At 66.4% G+C, this 20,397-nt stretch overlaps 1 protein-coding gene across 1 annotated transcript; it reads right to left on the reverse strand.

Moving 5' to 3' along the window:
• Positions 1-2,869: 2,869 nt before the first annotated feature.
• RBBP8NL (RBBP8 N-terminal like) lies at positions 2,870-18,130 on the reverse strand. The gene is made up of 14 exons (XM_058287293.2): positions 18,004-18,130; positions 9,054-9,192; positions 8,345-8,387; positions 7,905-8,000; positions 7,587-7,699; positions 7,051-7,123; positions 6,607-6,749; positions 6,444-6,523; positions 6,170-6,306; positions 5,029-5,701; positions 4,743-4,845; positions 4,235-4,311; positions 4,026-4,155; positions 2,870-3,336 (listed from the first exon to the last, which is right to left on the reverse strand). Exons 2-14 carry the CDS (start codon positions 9,112-9,114, stop codon positions 3,212-3,214), a joined length of 1,854 nt encoding a protein of 617 aa, XP_058143276.1. The 5' UTR covers positions 9,115-9,192; positions 18,004-18,130; the 3' UTR covers positions 2,870-3,211.
• Between the last annotated feature and the right edge of the window lie 2,267 nt (positions 18,131-20,397).

Here is a 20,397-nt window from a genome sequence, read left to right on the forward strand (position 1 = left end):
CCCCATTCCCTCTGTCCTTCCAATTCTGCTCAGCCTTCAAGGCCCCTCCCAGGCCTGGAAGGAAGATGGGCCGCCAGGAGGGTGGGGGCTTGAGCCACAGGGGCGAGGGGGCCTGGGGAGTGGTCGGAGGGCCCTGCACACGGGAGCCCCCCGGGGGGTCATGTGCCCCCCGTCCCGGGTCTGAAGCCGGGGCCTGAGTGTGGGTCCCAGCCAGGCCCCCCGGGCCGAGCCCTCTAACCTGCCCGAGCTCCGGTTTCTTCCTCTAAAACGAGGGCCCCTCTGGTCCATCTCGGGGCTCCTGAAGGGCGGCGTGAGCGAGCGCAGCTGGGAAGCGCCCCGGGCAGGGCGGCGAGGGGGGCCCGGCCCTGGGGGGCAAGGCGGGCAGGGAGCGGCGGGCAGGAGTCGGTTCCCAGCTTACTGCCCCCACGTCCCGCGCTCGCGGCTGCTCGTGGCGACCGGGCGGGGCTGGTCATGTGGCTCCATTGGCAAGGGTGGGTGCTGGGGCTCAGGGGGTGTCTCCCAGGGGCCGGTGTGCCCCTCTCCCCAGGGTCCTGCGGCCGGCGGCTTCCTGCTGCCCGGCTCCGCGAGCCCCAGTGGCTGGCAGTGCCCCGGGCAGCCCCTCGACGGCGCTGCAGCAGGTCCCGGCCGGACGCCACCCTGTGGCTGGCTCCCTGCTGGACCCCGGAGGGTGGGCTTCTCTAGCCGGTGACTCACGGCTGCCCCTCCCCAGGGCACGCGGGTCCCAGCCCTGGGCGCGGGGCAGGGGAGGGGCTGTGCGCCAGCCCCAGGGACCCTGGCTGCTCCTTCCAGCTCCTTTCTGGCCCCTTGTTCTGAGCCAATCTCTGTTATACTGATCCCGTTATAATTTTTATATTAAAGAGATTGTTACATTAAAACTTAATAGGAGGCGGTGGACGTGGCCCAGTGGATAGGGCTTCTGTCTACCATATGGGAGGTCTGCGGTTCCAACCCCGGACCTCCTTGACCGGTGTGGAGCTGGCCCATGCGCAGTGCTGATGCATGCAAGGAGTGCTGTGCCACACAGGGGTGTCCCCCGCGTAGGGGAGCCCCACGCACAAGGAGTGCGCCCGTAAGGAGAGCCGCCCAGCATGAAAGAAAGTGCAGCCTGCCCAGGAATGGCACCGCACACACGGAGAGCTGACACAACAAGATGACGCAACAAAAAGAAACACAGATTCCCGTGCCGCTGACAACAGAAGCGGACAAAGAAGATGCAGCAAATAGACACAGAGAACAGACAACCGGGGTGGGGGGGGAGGGGAGAGAAATAAATAAATCTTTAAAAAAAAAATTAATAGGACATTGATAGGGTGGGTTGGGGGGAAAATACACCAAATATAAGCTAAGGACTATGATTAGCAAAAAGATTTTGACAGTGTTCTTTCATAGTTTGTAACAGACGTCTCATAACAATGCAGGGTATTGGTGGAAGGTTGATGTATGGGACCCCTGTACGATGTCACGCATGTTTCCTTTGTGGGTTCACAACTTTACTATACATTTAATTGTTTATGTATGTTCATATATATATGATATAAAGATAATAATAGGATTGGTTAGGGGCAAAGTACTTTGTTTAGTAATAATACTTTGACAATGCTCTTTAATCATTAAAAAGGTTTGAAAATAATGCAAGTTATTGGTGGTAGGATGATATGTTATATATGTTTTTTCGATGTTATATAAGTATGTTTTGTAAGTTCACAACTATTACACACTTATTGTTTATGTATGTTTATGTATGAGTGATGTATTTCAATACATTTTAAAAAAACTAAACAAAAAATTTGATAGGAGTTGGTATCAAATCGTGCGATTTAACCTTCACCTCTCTCTGCTTGAGTTGCTGTGGTTGCCTCTCCGGGGGTGGCCCTGATGATTCGGGGGCTCCTCGGGTCGGGTCTGTCCGAGGAGGGGTAGAGACCCGCCATCAGGGGGCGGGGAGGACGCCGAGCTCTGAAGGGTGGCGCTCTCGGCACGTGGAGGGCTCCGTTGTCATGGTGAAGGTTAGACCAGCGGGTGTGGGGGTGTGGCTGGGGTCACTGGGGCTCCCCTGCAGCCTGGCTTCCCGCCACCCCCCGGGCACACCCCTGGGATCCTGGGACCCTGCCTTCCTCCCTGGGGTGACCTGGGCCAGGCACACAGCCCTGGGGGCTGGGACTTACCGCGAGGCTCCAGTGCCCCCGCCCTGAGCGCCCGCTAGGTCCGCTCTCCTTGCCTCCCCCTTTTTCTTGTTTGCCTCATCTTTAGTCGACTTTCCTGGAGTTTTGATTTTAGCAAACTTCCCGCAACACAGTGCCTATTCGACGCACTCCTATTCATCCCTCAAAACTCAGGTGCCACTCTCCTTGACCTCCCCAGGTTCAGCGTCCCTCTTCCCTACCTCCCCTCCTCAAGGGACACAGGTGCCATTGCCGTTTTGCCCAGAGGTTCCCTGATGCCTGCTGAGGGGCCAGTGCCAGCTGCCATTGCCCTGGAAGGGGCAGCTCTCAAACATCATGTGCAAACTTCTACCTATGCAGGTTCCCAGGCCCTCCCAGCATATCTTGGTTCGGCGGTCAGGGGGTGGGTCCCAGGAGTCTCCTGCACCTCCTTCAGTGGCAGGGTGGACGCCAGCCCCTGGGCGGGCTGCCTGGAACCGGGCACGTGGCTGAACGCAGGCGCGGGAGCTGCCGCTGAGGATGGGACTCCACCTGCGCAGGCGTGTGCCTGCCCGGCGGTGTCGCAGCTGGTTTTGCTCTTGCCAGGGGAGTGACCTGCCCGACCCAGACACGTCCAAGCACCTCTTGGGTGGGCGCGGGCGGTGGGTGGTTACCTGCCCCCAAGCCGCGCACACACACACACATGCTTCCTTCACAGGTTTATTCTCCCAGCGCCCCAGGGCCCCACCCGGAGGTGGCTGCGCCCGGGGCCCCCGCCTTCCTCTGCCCTCGCCGCAGACGCCCCCCGGGCCCCACGAGAGGGCGTCCGAGACCGCCTGAACGCTGCGGGAGTCGCTGGCACGCCAGGCGGGGAAGGGGCGGCTGGCACCTGGGGGGGTGGGCAGCAGGGGTGGGGGCTGGGCTGGGCGAGCCCCTCTGCGCCCCTTTGTCCCACACGACACCCCAGAGCAGATGCGGGGCCCCCGTGGCCTCCCCCCGCGGCGGTCCCCGCCCCCGGCCGGGGCGTCTGCTGGTGGCGCGGCGCTGGGCTAGGCAGGCTCCCAGCCCCCGTCGCTGGGTGAGGGGCTGCCGCGCTCCGCGCCGCTCGGGCTCCAGGGCCTGGCAGTCAGGGCCTCCTGTGGCTGCCTTCTGCCCCGGGGCGGCTTCCTGGAGGCTGCAGAGGGGGCGCGGTCAGGCGGGTGCCCCCCTTCCCGAGGGCAGGCCAGGGCACCACCCCCCCAGCTGTGAGTCCCCAGGACGGCTCCACCCTGACGCCCCTCTACTCCTCGCTGCCCTGCGGGGGTGCTCGGGGCCGCCGCGACACCCAGGCCCCGTCGGCGTCCCGCGTGGGCGGCAGGGCATGCTGGAGCGCGAGCTCTGCGGGCAGGGTGGGCCTCGCCGCCACCCCCCGGGGCAGCCGTCCGTGGGGACGCCTTCCCGGCGACAGGGACGCGCTGCGCCGGCCGTGTGCCGGGCCCCCGTCTATTAGCTGTGGGCGTCAGAGGCTGGCTCGGCACCCGGGGCCCGCCGTGGCCACCGTGCACGGAGCGGGAGGCAGAGCTGTGCCGCCCCGGCCCGTGCCCCCTGCGTGCCTTCCAGCCACTCTGTACCCCCTGCGGGCTGTGCTCCCGGCAGCCAGGGGCGCTGGGGGGGACAGGGGTCCCGGCGACGGTGGAGATGGGCACGGTCGGCGCCCTCGGCTCTGCCCGAGCCTCCCTGCGTGGTCTGCAGCCTCACCTGGGTAGGTGAGGACACCGGGGCGCCGTGGAGGCGACTGGCCCGGGGCACCCTGGGGGAGTCCGAGTCCCTGGTCCCAGCGGCCCACCCAGCGTGGTGATGCCCCCCCCCCCCCCGCCGGCGTACCTCTGCCCCCGGGGTCTGAGGCCCGTCTCCGCTTCCGCGGCTGCCCCTGCCCGTGCTCCTGGGCGCAGGTGCACCTGGGTCCTTGCCCCGGTGCGCCCGGCTCGGCGCCCAGCTCGGCACTCGTGGCCACCTGGGCAGGAGGGTGTGGTCAGGGCGCGGCCCCCGCCCGGCAGCCCGCTGCGCCGCCCGCCGCGTGTGGCTGAGCCCACCTCGCCGTCCGAGGAGTCCGGCTCGCCCGGGTCTTTGGACTCTGCCCTCGGCGTGTCGGCCCTGCAGGGCTCTGCGTCTGGACAAGACACGGCAGGTTCAGTCCAGGCTGGCGGCCCTGGGATCTAGTGAACCACTAGGGTGGGCGCCGACAACTCTGCAAATGGGGAAACTGAGGCAACGGGCTGAGTTACCTGCCCAAAGCCACCCCACTGGGAGACAGAGCTGGGATTCGAATCCAGGTCCAGGACCTGCAGTGACCCCGCCGGCTGGCTGCCCTACCTCGGCTTGGTCGCCCCAGTGGCGGGGAGCTCACTACCTCCCGACGGCCCTGAGGGTGACGACGCTCTTCCCTTCACTGTGTGTTACCAGCCTGGACCCCTGGACCCCTTTCCAGGACCCCAGGCCTGGGCGCTGGCCGGGCAGAGAGGGGGCTGAGCGGGGCCTGGCCGTCGAGGTGGCCTCCCTTCCCAGGATGGGCTCTCGTGACCCTGGGTGGGGCCCCCTTACCTGGGTGGCCGTTAGCGTCCGGCCGCTGGGGACAGGCCTCCGTTCCCATGCCCCCTGCCGAGGGCAGGCTGGGGTCATGTCCCGGGAGAGGAGGTGGGGGGTCCTGGGGAGGACACGTGTGTGGCTTGAGTTCATTTGGGGGTGCTGCCTGCTGCCCCAGCCCTGGACCCAGCCTGCAGGACCCGGCCTGGGGAGGGGAGGACGGGGCGGTCCTAAGGGGACAGCCTGGCCACCAGCCTGCGGAGGTGGAGGCGGCGAGTGCCCGTGCCGGGGCAGGGGGCCTCACCGCGGGGGTGGGGGGCCGCCCGGGCTCTGCCACCCTGGCCCTCTTGATGCCGTTGCCGGAGGGCAGGGGTCCGGCCTCGGGCTCCTGTGGTGGCTTCGGGCTGTCCGTCTGGGCAGCTGGGGGGCTGCGGGGCCCAGGCCGGCCGGTGGGCTTGGGGACGTCCCGGCGCCGGCCCGGGTCCGACAGGTCCAGCGGCGTGTCGGGGGCATGGCCCTCCACCCTGGCCGCGGCCTCCTGGCCCCCGGGGCTGCCCAGCGCCGGGCACCGTGGGAGCGGCCCCTGGCGCAGCGCCGCTGCCTTCAGAGCTGCGTCGGCCACCTCGCTCCTGGGGCTGTCAGAGCTGGAGCTGGCTGGTGGGGAGGGGGGTGGACCTCCCGGCCTGGCCCGGCGACCCAGTGCCCGCAGCTGCTGCTGAGCCAGGAGCGCATGCAGCACGCTGTCCAGCCGAGGGTCGCGCGTGCCCCCCAGTGGGTCCAGCAGGCCTGCGGGCTCCTCCCAGGCCTCCCCGGCCTGCAGGGCCGGGGGCCGGGGACTGGCGGGGGCTGGGGGCGCGCTGCGGGGGTCCTGGGAGTGCAGGGACGGGTGCCGGTGCAGGAGGCTGAGGCCGTCGGCCCGGAAGCCGCCCTTCAAGGGCGCGTAGGTCGCTGCGGGGGCCCGGGAGGCCCGCAGGAAGCTGATTGAGAGAAGCAGCAGCCCCATTTCACAGGTGGGAAACCGAGGCCCAGAGAGGTGAGGCGAGCCGCCCGGGGCCCCTCGGCGCAGTGGGGAGGCCTGGAGGCCACCGCGGGCTCTGGGGAGGCCTGGCCGCCTCTCCTGGGCTCCCCGGCCACTTGCCAAGCTCCCGCGGGCCCGCTCCCTGTGCTGGAACGCCGCGCCGCCAGCCCCTGCCGCCATCTCGCACTTGCCTCTCAATGTGCTATCGGGGTCTTAGTGGTGAGAGGCCTCCTGGGACCCCATCTTCTCCCCACCCACCCCAACACTGGCCACGCGGGGCGTGTCTGCTTGGGAGCTTTGTACCCCACAGTGCCAGAAAAAGCCAGGTCAGAGAAAGGTAGGGCTGCTGGAGGGATAACCGGAGGGACTTCCTGGACTGTTGGTCCCTTACCAGAGGGTGGGACGAGAGCCCGCGGAGGGGCCTCACCTGTCCAGGGGGGGGCTGCACCTCGCAGGCGGCGGGGGCGTCCCGTCGGTGGCACCGCAGTCGTTGGGGCACGCCCGCGAACCGGGCCGCACCAGGGCGATGGTCCCGTGCAGCTGGTTGGAGATGTGCTGGGGGCCCTGCGCGGGGCGGGGGGTGTCAGCCCGGGTGGGGCCGGTGCCCGACTCGGGCCCTGAGCGCACCCCGCCCTGAGCCGCAGGGATCCCGTGGGCGGGGCCGGGCGCAAGCGAGGGGAGTGGGGGGGCGGCGCCCTCACCGTGTCCAGGGCCCGCGGCTCGGGCAGGGCGCCGCCCGGGGAGGCTCTGGCCGGAGGCGTCCTGCGCCCCGGGGGCCCGTCTGCGGGGGAAGGAGAGGTTGGTGGTGCGGGCGGGGGCTCGAGGTCCTGCTGCCCGCCCGGGCCCCGCCGGCCCCCACAGCACCTGCGCTCGGGGACGCGTCCTCGGCGTCCTCCTGGGGCCCCCGCGGCTTCTCGGCGCCCGTCTTCCGGCCGCCCGGGGAGGGGAGCGGCGGGGGCGAGGGGGTGTCCGAGCCGCCCTCCCTGCTCAGGGGCGAGGGCCTGGCCCTGGAGGGGCGGCACGGGCAGGGTTGGGGTCCCGGGCGGGCTCCCTGCGGAGAGACCCGGGAGGCCGGGGGCCCCGCTGGGCGGGGGGCTGGCCTCGCGCCCGGGCCTCGGGGGAGCCGGTCCCGTGGTGGACGGCCGGCGGGGACCCCCACCCCCCGCAGCGAGCCCGGGTGCCCCGCGGGTTCCCCGAGCCCCTTCCCCTCTGCGTCGTGTACCCCGGGCCCCCCGCGGGTGGGACGCTGGGTGCGTGCCCATGGGGCCCGGAGCGGTGGCCGGGCCTGGCGGACCCCTGCCCACTCACTGCAGGCCGCGGAGCCGCTTCACCTCTCCCTTCAGCCTCCGGTTCTCCTCCTGCAGCCCGTTCACCTCGCCGGCTGCAAGCGGCACGGGTCAGCCCCGCGGCGGGGGCTCCGGGGGCGGCGGGACCCCTTCCCCAGCGCCGAGCTCGTCCCCGGGGGCTTCAGACAGGGGCGCTGGCCCGGGGGCGCTTGGGGCCGTCACAGGGTGGGGGAAGCTGGGGCCCCCCAGGGGACGGGCAGGCCAGGGGCGTGGCTGGGGCCCGCTGGGGGCTTGTCCCAGCGGGAGGTCTTGGGTGAGGGTCTCTAAGATGGGGTGTGGGGTCCCTCCTGAAGGCGCAGGGATGAGCACTCTCTCCCCCTCCCCCAAGACACTGTGGAGGGGGACGGAGAAAACACTGTCCAGCGGGCGGGGTGGGGGGGGACTGGGGCCCGGAACAGGAGGGGGTCTGGGTGGGGCAAGGTGGGGCGGGGCGAGGTGGGGTGGGAGGGGTGCCTGGGGGAGGCGGGCGGGGGTCCGGGCGGGGGCGCGGGGGCTCACTGAGGAGGAAGATGTGCTGCAGGCTCTGGAGGTGGGAGCTCTCGAACTCGTGCTGCTTCCTCCTGGCCAGCTCCTGGGTGACCACGCAGCGGTCGCACAGGCCGGCCCGCAGCCTGGGGGGTGGGGGGCGTGAGGGGAGACGGAGGCCCGGGGCAGGCCCCCTGCCCCTCCCGGGCCTGGCCCTGCCTTCCCCACGCCCCGGGGGTCCCGCCCCGGGTTCAGCCGCCCTTGAGGGGTCTTGAAGGGGCAGCCTCGGGCCCCGGGAGGTCAGGCGGCAGCCCCCGCGCCCTGCCCTGCGCCCCCGCCCCGGCCGCGCACCTGTTCTCCAGCGCCCGCACGTTCTCCTTCAGCGCCTTCTGCTGCTCCCGGAGCTGCTGGTTCTTGGTGAAGAGCTCCTCCAGCCTCTGGGCGTCCCTGGGGCGGGGGCGCCGGGCCGGTGCTCAGCCAGCGCCCAGAGCGGGGCGGCCCAGCACCCCTCCGTGGCGTTGCCCTGCCCGCAGCCGTCCGGGGACCCCGGGGCCTGCCCCACGGGGCCGAGCAAGGCGACGTCGCAGGGGCTTCTGGATGGGTGACGTGATTACTAACGCCGTGGTTATGACCCCACGGTGGGCACTGGGCACAAGCCCGGCCCCGTCACCTGCTCGCTGCGCGGCCCTGGGCGGGCTGCTTGCCCACCCGCCTCGGTGTCCCTCCGCAGCGTGGGGCCACGGCGGCAGCGGTCCTGGCCCCCGGCCCGCCTGGGGGGGGCGCTGGCTCACCGGCCCCGCTCCGCGTGCAGCTCCAGCAGCTTGCTCTGCAGGCCTGCGGAAGGGGGCGCAGTGTCAGCGCAGCCGGGGCACCCTCCGCGGCGAGGACCCCCGCCTGCCCGTGGACCTCTCGCGCCTGGCGCCCCCCCGGGCGGGACCGGAGCCTGCCCCGCCCCTGCGCGTCCCCGTCGCACTGCCCCCGGCCTCTCGGGCCTCCCTTCTGCACAGCCGCCGCCTGCGCTCAGGCCACATGCCTCCCCCTTCTCGAGGGGTCCCTGGCTCCGTGGTGTCTGCCTGGGGGGTGAGGGGGCCCCAGTGGGGAGACCCCTGATGGAGGATTGCGTGGAGGGGCATCCCGCAGGGGACCGAAGCACCTCAGCTCAAGGCCCGACAACGTTCCGGAGGGGCCTCGGGTGGCGCGCCCCTGCTCCTCTGCCGCGAGGGGAGCTCCTGGGGTTCCACGCAGCCAGGGACGGCGCCTTTCGCCCGCTCCCTGGGACGGCCCTTTGGGGCGCACGGCGCAGAGGTGCTGGGGGCTGCGCCCCGGTGGGGGTCTCCGGCTGGGCCGCGCAGGCCACCCTGGCAGGCGCTGGCCACCTGGCTGCTCTGAGTGCTGGTGGGAATTGGGGGGTGTGCGCGGGGACGCTGGCCCGCCCTGGCCTCAGGACCGCTCTCTGCGTGTGGGTGCTGGAGACCCCCCCGGAGCCCCCTGGCTGCTCACCCAGGACCTCCTTCTCATGGATGTCCTTCAGCCTGTTCAGCGACTCCACGAAGCTCTCCATGGCGGCCGCGGCCGCGGTCACTCCCTCCGGCCTCGGGGGTGGGCGCGGCTCCTGGCCTCTACTTCCCCTGTTTCCAGCCTGCGGGGGAGGCGGTGGGGAGAGGGGCACCTCAGCTTAGGCGGGGCCTGGGCTCTGCAGCGTCCGGTCTGGGGGCCGCCTGCGCGAGGGGAGCCCCCCCGGGAGGGTGGGGCTGGAGGCCCTAGACCAACCCCCCACTGGGAGCCCCCCGAGGGGCCTCTCAAGCTTGAGCCTGTCCCCACGAGAAGTCCTGCCCTTCCCGCCCCAGTGCCCTCCACCCCTAGCGGGCCCTGCACCACCCACCCTGAGAGCACCTGCCCTGCACCCTCCCCTCACCCCTGCAGGGGGCTGGGGAGGATGGGTGGGGACACCCTTGCTCCATCTCAACTCCCTGCCCAGCACTTGCCGTGAAGGTGGGCCAGAGGTGCCAGCCCAGCGACACTGCCGCGCGGGGACACGAACACGCGCACACACGCCACGCCCAGACAGAGCACACACCCCAGGCGGATGCCCCCCCCCGCCGACGGGAGGTGAACTGTGGCCCCCTCCCGCCAAGTGTGCACCAGCCACCACCACAGAGCTCTGATTGGGGCCAGAGTCAGGCAGCACACACGGACACGGGTACACGAACACAGATGCATGGGCACGGATGCATGGACATGGGTACACGGACATGGATACACGGACACGGGTACACGGACACGGGTACATGGACACGGATACACGGACACGGGTACATGGACACGGGTACATGGACACGGATACACGGACATGGATACATGGACACGGGTACATGGACACGGATACACGGACATGGATACACGGACACGGGTACACGGACACGGGTACATGGACACGGACACGGATACACGGACACGGGTACATGGACACGGACACGGATACACGGACACGGGTACATGGACACGGATACACGGACATGGGTACATGGACACGGATACACGGACATGGATACACGGACACGGGTACACGGACACGGGTACATGGACACGGACACGGATACACGGACACGGGTACATGGACACGGACACGGATACACGGACACGGGTACATGGACACGGATACACGGACATGGATACATGGACATGGGTACATGGACACGGATACACGGACATGGATACACGGACACGGGTACACGGACACGGGTACATGGACACGGATACGGATACACGGACATGGATACACGGGCACGGGTACATGGACACGGATACACGGACATGGATACACGGGCATGGCTACACGGGCACGGATGCACGGGCACACATGGATGCACACACAGGCACACCCCGGCCCCAGCTGCCCGACGAAGCCAGGCCCATATCGAGAGGCTGGGGGCGCCGAGGAGGGGCCAGAGCCCGTCTCCCCAGGGCCGACGCGTGGGACCGCGGGGAGGCACGTGCCTTCTGTCTCCAGGAATGCACGTGATCTAGTTATTTCACGCCGGTGGACTCGTCCAACGCTGCCCCCTCGAGTCTGAGCTCATTCTCTCCACGCCACGTCTTCGAGGTTCGTCCACGTAGTCGCTGTGGCGGCTTCCTGTTCTCCGTGGCTGGACCACGCGTTGTTTCTGTTCGCCGCCGCCGGCCCCTCGGCTGCTCCGCCCGGGCTCTTGGGCGCCGCGAGGGGCTCTGCTGTCCGCGTCCCTGTCTCAGCTCTTTGGGGTGATGAGCCCAGGGCTGGGGGTACAGGGCCACGGGGAGCTCTGTGCTTCCTTCCCGGGGGGCCGCCGGCGGCTCCCAGGGTGGCTCCCACGGCGGCTGCTCCGCTGGATGCTGCACCAGCAAGTGCCGAGGGTCTTTCTCCATGTCCCGCTGGCACGTTCCCCACTTTTTAAATAGTAGCCGTCCTCCTGGGTGGGAAGGGGCTGCTCACGGTGGTTTTGATTTTCATGCTCTGTGCTTCCTTCCCGGGGGGCCGCCGGCGGCTCCCAGGGTGGCTCCCACGGCGGCTGCTCCGCTGGATGCTGCACCAGCAAGTGCCGAGGGTCTTTCTCCATGTCCCGCTGGCACGTTCCCCACTTTTTAAATAGTAGCCGTCCTCCTGGGTGGGAAGGGGCTGCTCACGGTGGTTTTGATTTTCATTTCCCTGGCGACTGATGGCGCCGAGCATCTTTTCATGTACTTACTGGCCACTCAAATATCTTCTTTGGAGAATTGTCTGTTCAATTCTTGACCCATTTTTTTTTTTTCTTTTTCGGGGTGTACTGGGACTGGAGATTGAACCCGGGACCTCATGTAGGAAGCTGGCGCTCAACCACTGAGCACACTGGCTTCCCTGACTTGGTGTTTTCAATTGTTTTGCTTGTTGGTTGTTTGTTTTCAGAAGGCACCGGGAACTGAACCCAGGACCTCCCATGTGGGAGGCAAGCACCCAACTGCTTGCCACACCTACTCCCCCATTTTCTTTTAAGGATCGTCTTTTTGTTTTAGAGTTGCAGCTGTTTTTTATATATTCTGCGTATTAAGCCCTTATCAGATATATGATTTGCAACCATTTCCTCCCATTCTGTAGGTTGTCTTTCCAGTTTCTTGATAGCATCCTTTGATGCACAGAAGTTTTTAATTATTTATTTATTTAATTTATTTATTTCTGGATGAGGGATTTTTTTCAAGATAACATTTTGTGTATCTTTAAAAAAAAAACCCTTATCCAGAAAAAATAAACACAAAATGTTACATTAAAAATAATATGAGGGGGAAGCGGACTTGGCCCAGTGGTTAGGGCGTCCGTCTACCACATGGGAGGTCCATGGTTCGAACCCCAGGCCTCCTTGACCCGTGTGGAGCTGACCCATGCGCAGTGCTGGTGTGTGCAGGGAGTGCCGTGCCACGCAGGGGTGTCCCCTGCGTGGGGGAGCCCCACGCACAAGGAGTGCGCCCCGTAAGGAGAGCTGCCCAGCGAGAAAGAAAGTGCAGCCTGCCTAGGAGTGGCGCCGCACACACGGAGAGCTGATGCAACAAGATGATGCAACAACAACAACAAAAAGAAACACAGATTCCTGGTGCCACTGATAAGGGTAGAAGTGGTCACAGAAGAACACACAGCGAATGGACACAGAGCAGACAACTGGTGGGGCGGGGGGCGCAGAAATAAATAAAAAAGAAATATTAAAAAATATATTTATATATATAAGGTTTCCATATACCCCACTTCCCATCCCCTCCCACTCCTCCCACATCAACGAAAGTTTTAAATTTTGATGCAGTCCATTTCATCGGCTTTTTCTTTTGTTGCTTGTGCTTTTGGTGTCATAGATAAAATCATTGCCAAATTCAAGGTCATGAAGGTATTCTGCTATGTTTTCTTCTAGGACTTTCCTGGTTTTAGCTGACATCCTTAGGTCACTGGTCCATTTTAAGTTAGTTTGCACATGGTGAGAGGCAGGAGTCCAACTTGGTTCTTTGGCATGTGAGTTTCCTGTTCTGCCAGCACCGTTTGTGGATGAGACTAATATGTCCCTGTTGAGTGGACTTGACACCCTTGTCAAACATCGGTTGGCCCTAGAGGTGAGGGTTCGTTTCTGAACCCCAGTTCTATTCCACTGGTCTCTGTGTCTATCTTTATGCCCGTCCTGCACACTTGATCACTAGCGCTTTGTAGGAAGTTTGTTCTTTCAAGCTGGTTCTGGCTCCTCAGGGCGCCTTTGAATTCGACATGAACTTGGGATTGGCCTTTCTGTTTCTGCAAAACAGGCCGCTGGAATTAAGACAGACTGCACTGAATCCGTAGAGCACTGTGGGTAGTATTGGCATCTTAACAACACCAAGCCTTCCCATCCACAAACGCGGGATGTAGATCCATCTCTTTAGGTCTTCCTTAATTTCTTTCAGCAGTGTTGTGTCGTTTTCAGTGTGTAACTTTCACCTCCTGGGTTAAATTTATTCCTAAATATTTTGTTCTTTAAGATGCAATTGCAAATGGAATTTTCTTAATTTCCATTTTGGATTGTTTATTGCTGGTATACAGAAACACAACTGATTTTTAAAAATTATTAGAGGAGTTGTGGGTTTATACACAACTGAATTTTGAGTGCTCGCCTGGTACCCTGCAACGGGGCTGAATTCATTTATTAGCTCTAGCGGTTTCCCTGCGGCTTCTTTGAGATTTCCTATATAAAGGATTGTGCCACCTGTCGATAGTTTCATTTCTTCCTTTCCAGTTTGGCTGCCTTTTCTTTCTCCTGCCTGATTTGTCTGACCTCAGCACAGTGTTGCCAGAGAGCCTTGCCTTGGGCCTGATCTCAGGGGAAAGCTTTCAGTTTTTCACCCTTGAGCACGGCGCTAGCTGTGGGTCTTCAGGCTGTACCCTTTACCACGGTGAGAAGTTTCCTTCTGCTTCCACTTTTCCAGAGTGTTTTTATTATGAAAAGGTGCTGGATTTTGTCAAGTGTCTTATCCACATCCATTGAGATCAGGTGCTTTTTCCTTTCTGCCTTTTTACGCGTGGTTGTACGTTGATGGATTTTGCTGTGGAACCTCCCTTGCATTCCTGGAACAAATCCCACTTGGCCGTGGTGTAAAATCCCTCCACTGTGCCTTTGGAGTTGGTGGCTGGTATTTTGTTGAGGGTTTTTGCATTTGTGTTCCTAAGGGGTATTGTGCGTGTCTTTGTCTGACTTTGGGATCAGGGTAACTTTGGCCTCCTAGAATGAGTTTGGAAATGTTCCCTTCTCTTCTATTTTTTTGGAAGAGCCTGGGAAGGACTGGTGTTAATTCTTCTTCATGTGTTAGATAAAATTCACCAATGAAGCCACCCAGTCCTGGATTTTTCTTTGTTGGGAGGCTTTGATGACCGACTCAGTCTCCTCGCTTGTTACAGGTCTGTTGAAATCTTCCGTTTCTTCTCGAGTCGTTTTAGGTAAATTATGCATTTCTAGGAATTTGTCAATTTCATCTGGATTAGCTGATTATTGGCGTACAGTTGTTCACAGTATTCTCTTGTAATCCTATTAATTTCTCCAAGATCAGTAGTAGTGTCCCCACCTTCACTTCCAATTTTAGTTATTTGTGTCTTCTTTTTTTCTTTTTTGGCCTTGCAAAAGGTTTCTCAATTTTACTGACCTTTCCAAAGAGCCCATTTTGTTTTCATCAGTCCCCTTCCACTGCTCTCCTGTTCCGTTAGAGCGCTCCCCTGCTCTCCTTCCGTCTCCTCCCCGTAAGTGCTGCTTCTCTTCTCCAGCTCCTCCAGGTGCGAAGTGAGCCGGGTCCCGCTCTTCGAGCTGCGTCACCCCAGGGCTCTGCAGCCAGCACCCCCCCCAGGTCCGGAGCCCGGCCGAGCGCCGGGGCCAGCAGGGCCCAGCCTGCACGTTGACCCTCCGCCTCACCCCATCTCGAGGCTGGGGCCGGACCTTGGGAAGGTGGGACGACGTCCTGGCCGGGTAAGGGGACAGCGGAGGCGGCCGAGGAGAGCCCGGTGGGGCCTGAGGCCGCTGGCCAGGGGCGGGTTCTGCTCCCGAGCGCCTCCCGCGCTGCGCCCAGCCCCCAGCTGCGCCTGCCCAGCGCCGTGCTGGCCCCACCCGCCGAGGTGCCCCGGCGGAAGGCGGCGGGGCCTGAAATTCCACCCCCGACCCGCCCGGCTGGAGCCTTCCCTGCTCCAGGCCTGCCACGCTGGCGGAGGGCCGAGCCCAAGGTGCTCTGAGCTGGGAGAGGCCTGCGTTATTTCCCGGGAAGCCACACGGTGTGGAGCCCGCCTGGTGGGGCCAGGGAGGCCCAGCCCCTGGTGTGCACCTGGCAGGCCCGCTGTTCCTCTCGAGGTCCCCGAGAGACAGCAGGAGAGACTCTCCAGGGCTGCCATTCACACCCCCCTGCAGGCACTTTACAGTTTGCACAGTCCTTCCTGTCCTTCCATGACCGGCAGCTCTAACGGAGCTGATGCCAACCTCTGTCCCCACCACCTCCCCTTCTCCCCCAGCCTCGCACCCCTGGACTGTAGCAGTGACCTAGGGAAGGGGGGGAGGCGCGGGTCAGGGGAACTGGGCTGTCAGAGCTTCCACCCAGGCCCCCACCCTGGCGGTCTCCTGACCCGGGGCTCGCAGGGTCATTTGTGGGGGGGAGGGCTGGGCTGGGGGTGCAGGGAACTCTGCAGATGGAGTGGGGTCTCCCCAGTGCTGGTGCTTCTGGCACAGCTGTCAGGTTTGGAGGTGGCGCAGGTGCCAGGGCCTGGAGCGGGGCGGGGCCTCAGTGGGGATGCTTTAGGGGAGCAGCCTGGGGGCCGAGGGGGCTGGGCGGCTGCCTCTGGTCCTGCAGGGGCTATGCCCAGGAGAGGGTGGCCTGAGGCTCCTGCGGGGGCCTGGGGGCTGCCCGGGGCTGGCGACCTGCCCTCACCTGCGCTCCCAGCCGGGCGAGGGCAGAGCAGGTGGGAAGCCCCTGTGTCAGGGGCTCCGAAGGGGACAGCTCAGATGCTGCACTGTGTCCATTGCCTCAGCTGCCCCCAACTCCACCAGGCCACAGACGAGGACAGTGGACACTGGCCTGGAGGCAGGGGTCGTGCCCAAGGTCCCAGCTGGCAGGAGGTGGGGCTGGCACTCAGCTGGCCTGGGCCCCACCAGCCGCCTTATGCCCTGAGGTGACTTTAAGGGCAGAGGGTCGTGAACACGGTCAGAAACTGGCCCACCTGCCTCCCGGGCCCCCACCTGCCCTCCTGGGCCCCCATCTGCCTCCTAGAACCTGCCGGAATGGCTGCTCGAGAGGGTGGAGGTTTGCAGCTGACAATCCGGCCAGGCTGGATTCTCAGCATCCGAAGGAGCGGGTGCACCCCTCCCCCACGGCACAAGGAGCGGACGTCGCAGCCGACAGCCCTGCTTGTGGCTCCCGACCCTACCCTTTACCCTCTGTGCAACCTTTGGCAAGTCGCTTGACCTCTCTGGGCCTCCCCCCACACTGGGCGGCTGTGAGGCTCCGACCCGGCAGCGCAGCTAACGGCAGCTGGAACCTGGCAGGTGGCCCGTGCTCCTGACAGCCCTCGGGGCTGCTTCCAGGCGAGCCTCCTTCTGGACGAGTTCAGGTCCCGTTGCCTCGAGACCACCTTTCTGGGGAATGAAAGCCCCCCCGGGGTCGGCGGAGCCTCTGCTCGCAGCCGCCGCCATGCCGCCGCGCAGCTCCGGGCCGCCGGGTACCGCGTGGCTCTGCATGCCCTGAGCCTCGGTGGCCGAGCCGGGGGGGGGGGGCTGCCATGCCCACCCCCATGGGGGGCACCCACCACTCGCTGCCCTGGCCCTGCCCGGGCCCTCCGGCGGTCTGAGCATGGGGAGCGCGGGGGTGGGGGCTCCCCGACGCCCCCGGGTGCTGCCCCAGAGGGGCCCGAGGGCGCGGCGGCCCGAGGGCGTCTCCCCGCTGGCCGCCGTTCCTGGCTGGGGTCCCCCTGCCCCAGGAGGCCCCTCGAGCTGGGCCGACTCTGCTCCTCCGAGGACCGGGCTGTCTGTCTGAGTGTCCACCTGTCCCAGCAAGGAGCCCACAGGAGCCTGGGCAAGGCTGCTGTGGTCACGCGCCTCCCTGGGGTCCGGCCTGCGCGCTCACCCCTCGGGGGGCACGTCCTCCGCTTGCAGGGCCGACGCGATCACCCTGAAGCTTTGCAGAGGACCCCGAGCCGGGAGCGCCGCCGTGGCCTGCCGCCCGCCCTCAGCACCTGCTCCAGGCGAGTCCTGCCCCACTTGCCTCCTCCAGGTCCCCCCAGGGCCTGGCACCTGAGAGCACTGATGCTGCACCTACTGCATACAGAGTGGGACATCGACGAGAGATGAGCTTGTCGAGGCAGGATTCCAGCTGGAGTCACCCACCCTCTGTGATGAAATCCTGGTCATGCCTCAGTTTCCCTGTCCAGATACCAGGTGAGCCCCGAGTGCTGGCTCCTGGAGGCAGGCTGAGCCCCCTTGGGCTGCCAGGAACCCTGGCCCGGGGTGGGCGACCAGCGATGACCGCTCAGCCGGCAGGGGGCCCGGGCCCCCAGGAGCAGCGCTGCCCCCAGCCCAGCCCCAGGCTCCGGCGGCAGCTTCACACACAGCGGGGTGCCACGACACACGGTGCCACGACGCCCCGTCTCACAGTCGAGGAATCGCAGGCTCAGAGACGGCCCCTGTCCACGGCCAGGGGCTTGCGAGGGGCAGAGGTGGGCACCGCACTGTCTCTGGGGACGTCCTGGTGTCCCCGCCCAGTTGGTTTCACTCTCCATGGGGTCCACGCGCACACGTGTGACGCCGACACCCACCGTGCGTGCGGCAGCGTCTCCAGGCTGGGAGAAGCCCACGCTCGTGCAGCCACACGCACCAATGCCCCGGCACGCGGCGCCCCGGGCCGGCCCTCCCCGCCGCGCGTGGCCCCAGGGCCGGCGGCACAGGCCCACGCGCGGCGCACTTGCACGCGTGCACATGCACACGGGAACGCGGCCTGGAGCTCGGCGGGCCGGCTCAGGTGACGGCGGTCCTGCAGCCGACCCTGGCGCCCCCCGGGAGCCTCCGGCGCTGCCCGTGTGCCCCGTGCCCAGCGCCGGGCAGGGGCATCGCGCTCCCCCGCACCCACGGCCGCGCCCCTCCTGCCCGCGGCCGCCCGGCCCCTCCCGGGGGCCCCGAGGCTCGCCAGAGGCTGCCCCTGCCCATGAACTTCCTGCTGCTGCAGTGGGGCCGCCCCGGCCGCGCCGACCTGGGCCCCCACCCTCTCCAGAACGCGGGGAGCCGCGGGGCCGCCCTGCCTCGGCCCCCAGGACCGGCCCCGGGAGGAGGTGGCCGGGCCCTCGTGCCGCCCCGAGGCCCGTCCAGCAGCCAGTCACACACCCCGTGCGGGGCCCCGGGCCCCTGTCCCCACCCGGGGGCCCCCGCCCGCAGCGCCCCCGCCGCAGCTCCGGCCTCTTCTGGGTACTCACATGGCCCCCGGGCCCGCGACCTCCGCGCTGGAGCCGGAACCGCCGGCGCGGAGAGGTGAGAGTGCGTGAACCCCGCGGGAACGAGACATCCCTGCGGCCCGACCCGTTCGACTGGTTTCCGATTCTCCCAGCCAGGAGCAGAAAGGCGCGGCCTCCGCAGAGCGGGACGGGCTCTGCCACCGGGAACCGGCCCGACGGGTCCACCCGGCCGCACAAGCAGCGATTGTCCCGGTTTGCGCGCGGCCCGAGCTGCGGACTGGGAAGAAGCGGCGGAGGAGGAGGCCGGGCGGCGGGGCGGGAGGCGCGGGACGGGGGACCAGGGGTGCGGGGCGGGGAGCGCGGGGTGGCGGAGTGGGGGACGGGGGACAGGGGATGTGGGGTGGCGGGGCGGGGAGGCCGCACGTGGCAGTGGTCGTGGGACGGCGGGGCGTGGGGGGCGGTGGGACGGTGTGGCGCGGGGCGGGGGGGGGCCGGGTGGGGGGCGTGGGGCGGTGGGGTGGGGTTTGCGGGGCGATGAGGCGTGGAATGGGGCGCGGGGCAGCGGGGCGCGGGGCGGCGGGGGTCGCCCGCCCAGCCCCTCCACTGGCTCGTCACGTCCCCTGTCACCTCTGGTGAGCTTGGGCGAGGGACGTCCCCCACCCCCGCGTCTCCTTGTCTGTAAACGGGGACCCGAGCACGGGGGCTGCCCCAGAGCCGGGGGCAGCAGAGGACGTCGCGGTCCTCAGGCGTCCCTGCTGGGACTGGGGTGCCCTCCGGGGGGAGGCGGGCAGGCCCTATGGTCCCGGCTGCTCTGGGGCCTTGGTGGCCCCGTGGGGCGGGGGCCTGCAGTCCCGGGCCCTGTGGGGCTTTGGCGGCGCCGCGGCCACCCTCGGGTGGAAAGAACGCGGCCAGTGCGGAGCCCCACCTGGCTCGGCTCCTCCAGGCGCGGCGAGGCTCTGGGGCAGGGGCAGTGGCGACCGGCTCCCCTGCGGTGCCCATCAGCCCGGGCCTGCTCAGCGCTGTGCGGGGAGGGCCCGGGCCCCCGGCCGGCAGCCCCGGGAGGCGCCCCTGCAGCCCACCACGGCTCTTGGGGGGCAGCAGCCAGGGTCCGGCCTGCTGGGGACCTTGCAGGGGCCCCCAGGGCGTGTTCACGTGTGTGCTGGTGTGAACAGTGCATGTAGGAGAGCGCGGGCGTGGTGCGTGTGGACACAGCCCGACGTGTGTGTGCGTGTGCATGTGCAGTGGGTGCGTGTGCATGTGCAGGCGTGCGCACGTGGAGGCGTGTGCCTGTGCGTGTGTGTACCTGTGCCTGTGTGGGCATGTGCACACGTGTGGTTACCATGCATGTGTATGTCCTGCTGAGTGCACGGGAGCGCATGTTTGGGCACGTTCTCATCACGCGCGTGGGGCCGGGGTGCCGTGTGCACGGCGGGGGGCCTGGGCGCATGGAGGAGCCTTGAAGGTTTACAAACATGGAGCAGGAGGTCCAGGCCCCCGTGTCCCCGTGTCCCCGTCGTTAGTGAAGCTCGTTTGCCCTGTGAGGGAAAGGCTGCAGTCGGGGGAGCAGTGCTGTCAGGGCCACACTGTCGCCCACAGCCCACGTCCGCTCTAGGGGTCCCTGCTGGGGCGCAGCCTGTGGCTTCCGCAAAGTTTTATTCTGGGAACATCGACAACCTGCACTTTCCCCTTTCGAGCCTCCCGAGTCTACCCCTAATCACATTCACACTGTTGTGCAGCCGTCACCTGCCTTTCGGGGGGTGTCCCCATGGGAGAGCAGGAGTGGGGGGGCGCCGACCCTCACATGGGCCTCAAGACCCTGGGTGAGGGGCTAGGGGTGGGGGGCTGGCACTGTGACGCGCGCCCCGCCCCAAGTCGGAATCCCGACTCCGCCCGAGTGCTGGGCAGCCTGGAGCCACTCCCTGACCTCTCTGAACCCAAGGCCCTGTCAGCAGACGGGGGGTCCGGGAGGTGCAAAGGGCTGGCAAAGCCCTCAGCTGAGGTCTGTCCCTGGGGACGCCCGAAGTGGATGCTCCCCCGCCCAGGTCGGGTGAGCGGTGGCTGCCACGCGGCAGTGCCTGCACTTGAGCGGATGCGGTGAGTCTGGGGTGTGCGGGCTGCCCCTCCCCGCATCCTGACGGAGGCTCCTCCACGCAGCCCCCTAGCTTGACCCAGAACTGCCCCAAACCAGGGGGGACCCAGGTGTGCCCCAGGAGGCGGCGACAGGCGGCGCGGCGTCTCCCGCAGCAGTGATGGGGAGGGAGCAGCTTCCGCCACGGCGGGTGGGCGGCGGGTGGGTGGCAGGAGGGTGGCAGGTGGGCAGCGCCACATGGAGGGGCTGGAGCATCCAGCACGGGTCCCGGGGGCGGCACCCACGGTGAAAGGGCAGGAGGAGCTTTCTGGGTCCCTCCCCGACCC

This window comes from Dasypus novemcinctus, chromosome 24 (genome assembly GCF_030445035.2).
Source record: "Dasypus novemcinctus isolate mDasNov1 chromosome 24, mDasNov1.1.hap2, whole genome shotgun sequence".
Classification (NCBI taxonomy): domain Eukaryota; kingdom Metazoa; phylum Chordata; class Mammalia; order Cingulata; family Dasypodidae; genus Dasypus; species Dasypus novemcinctus.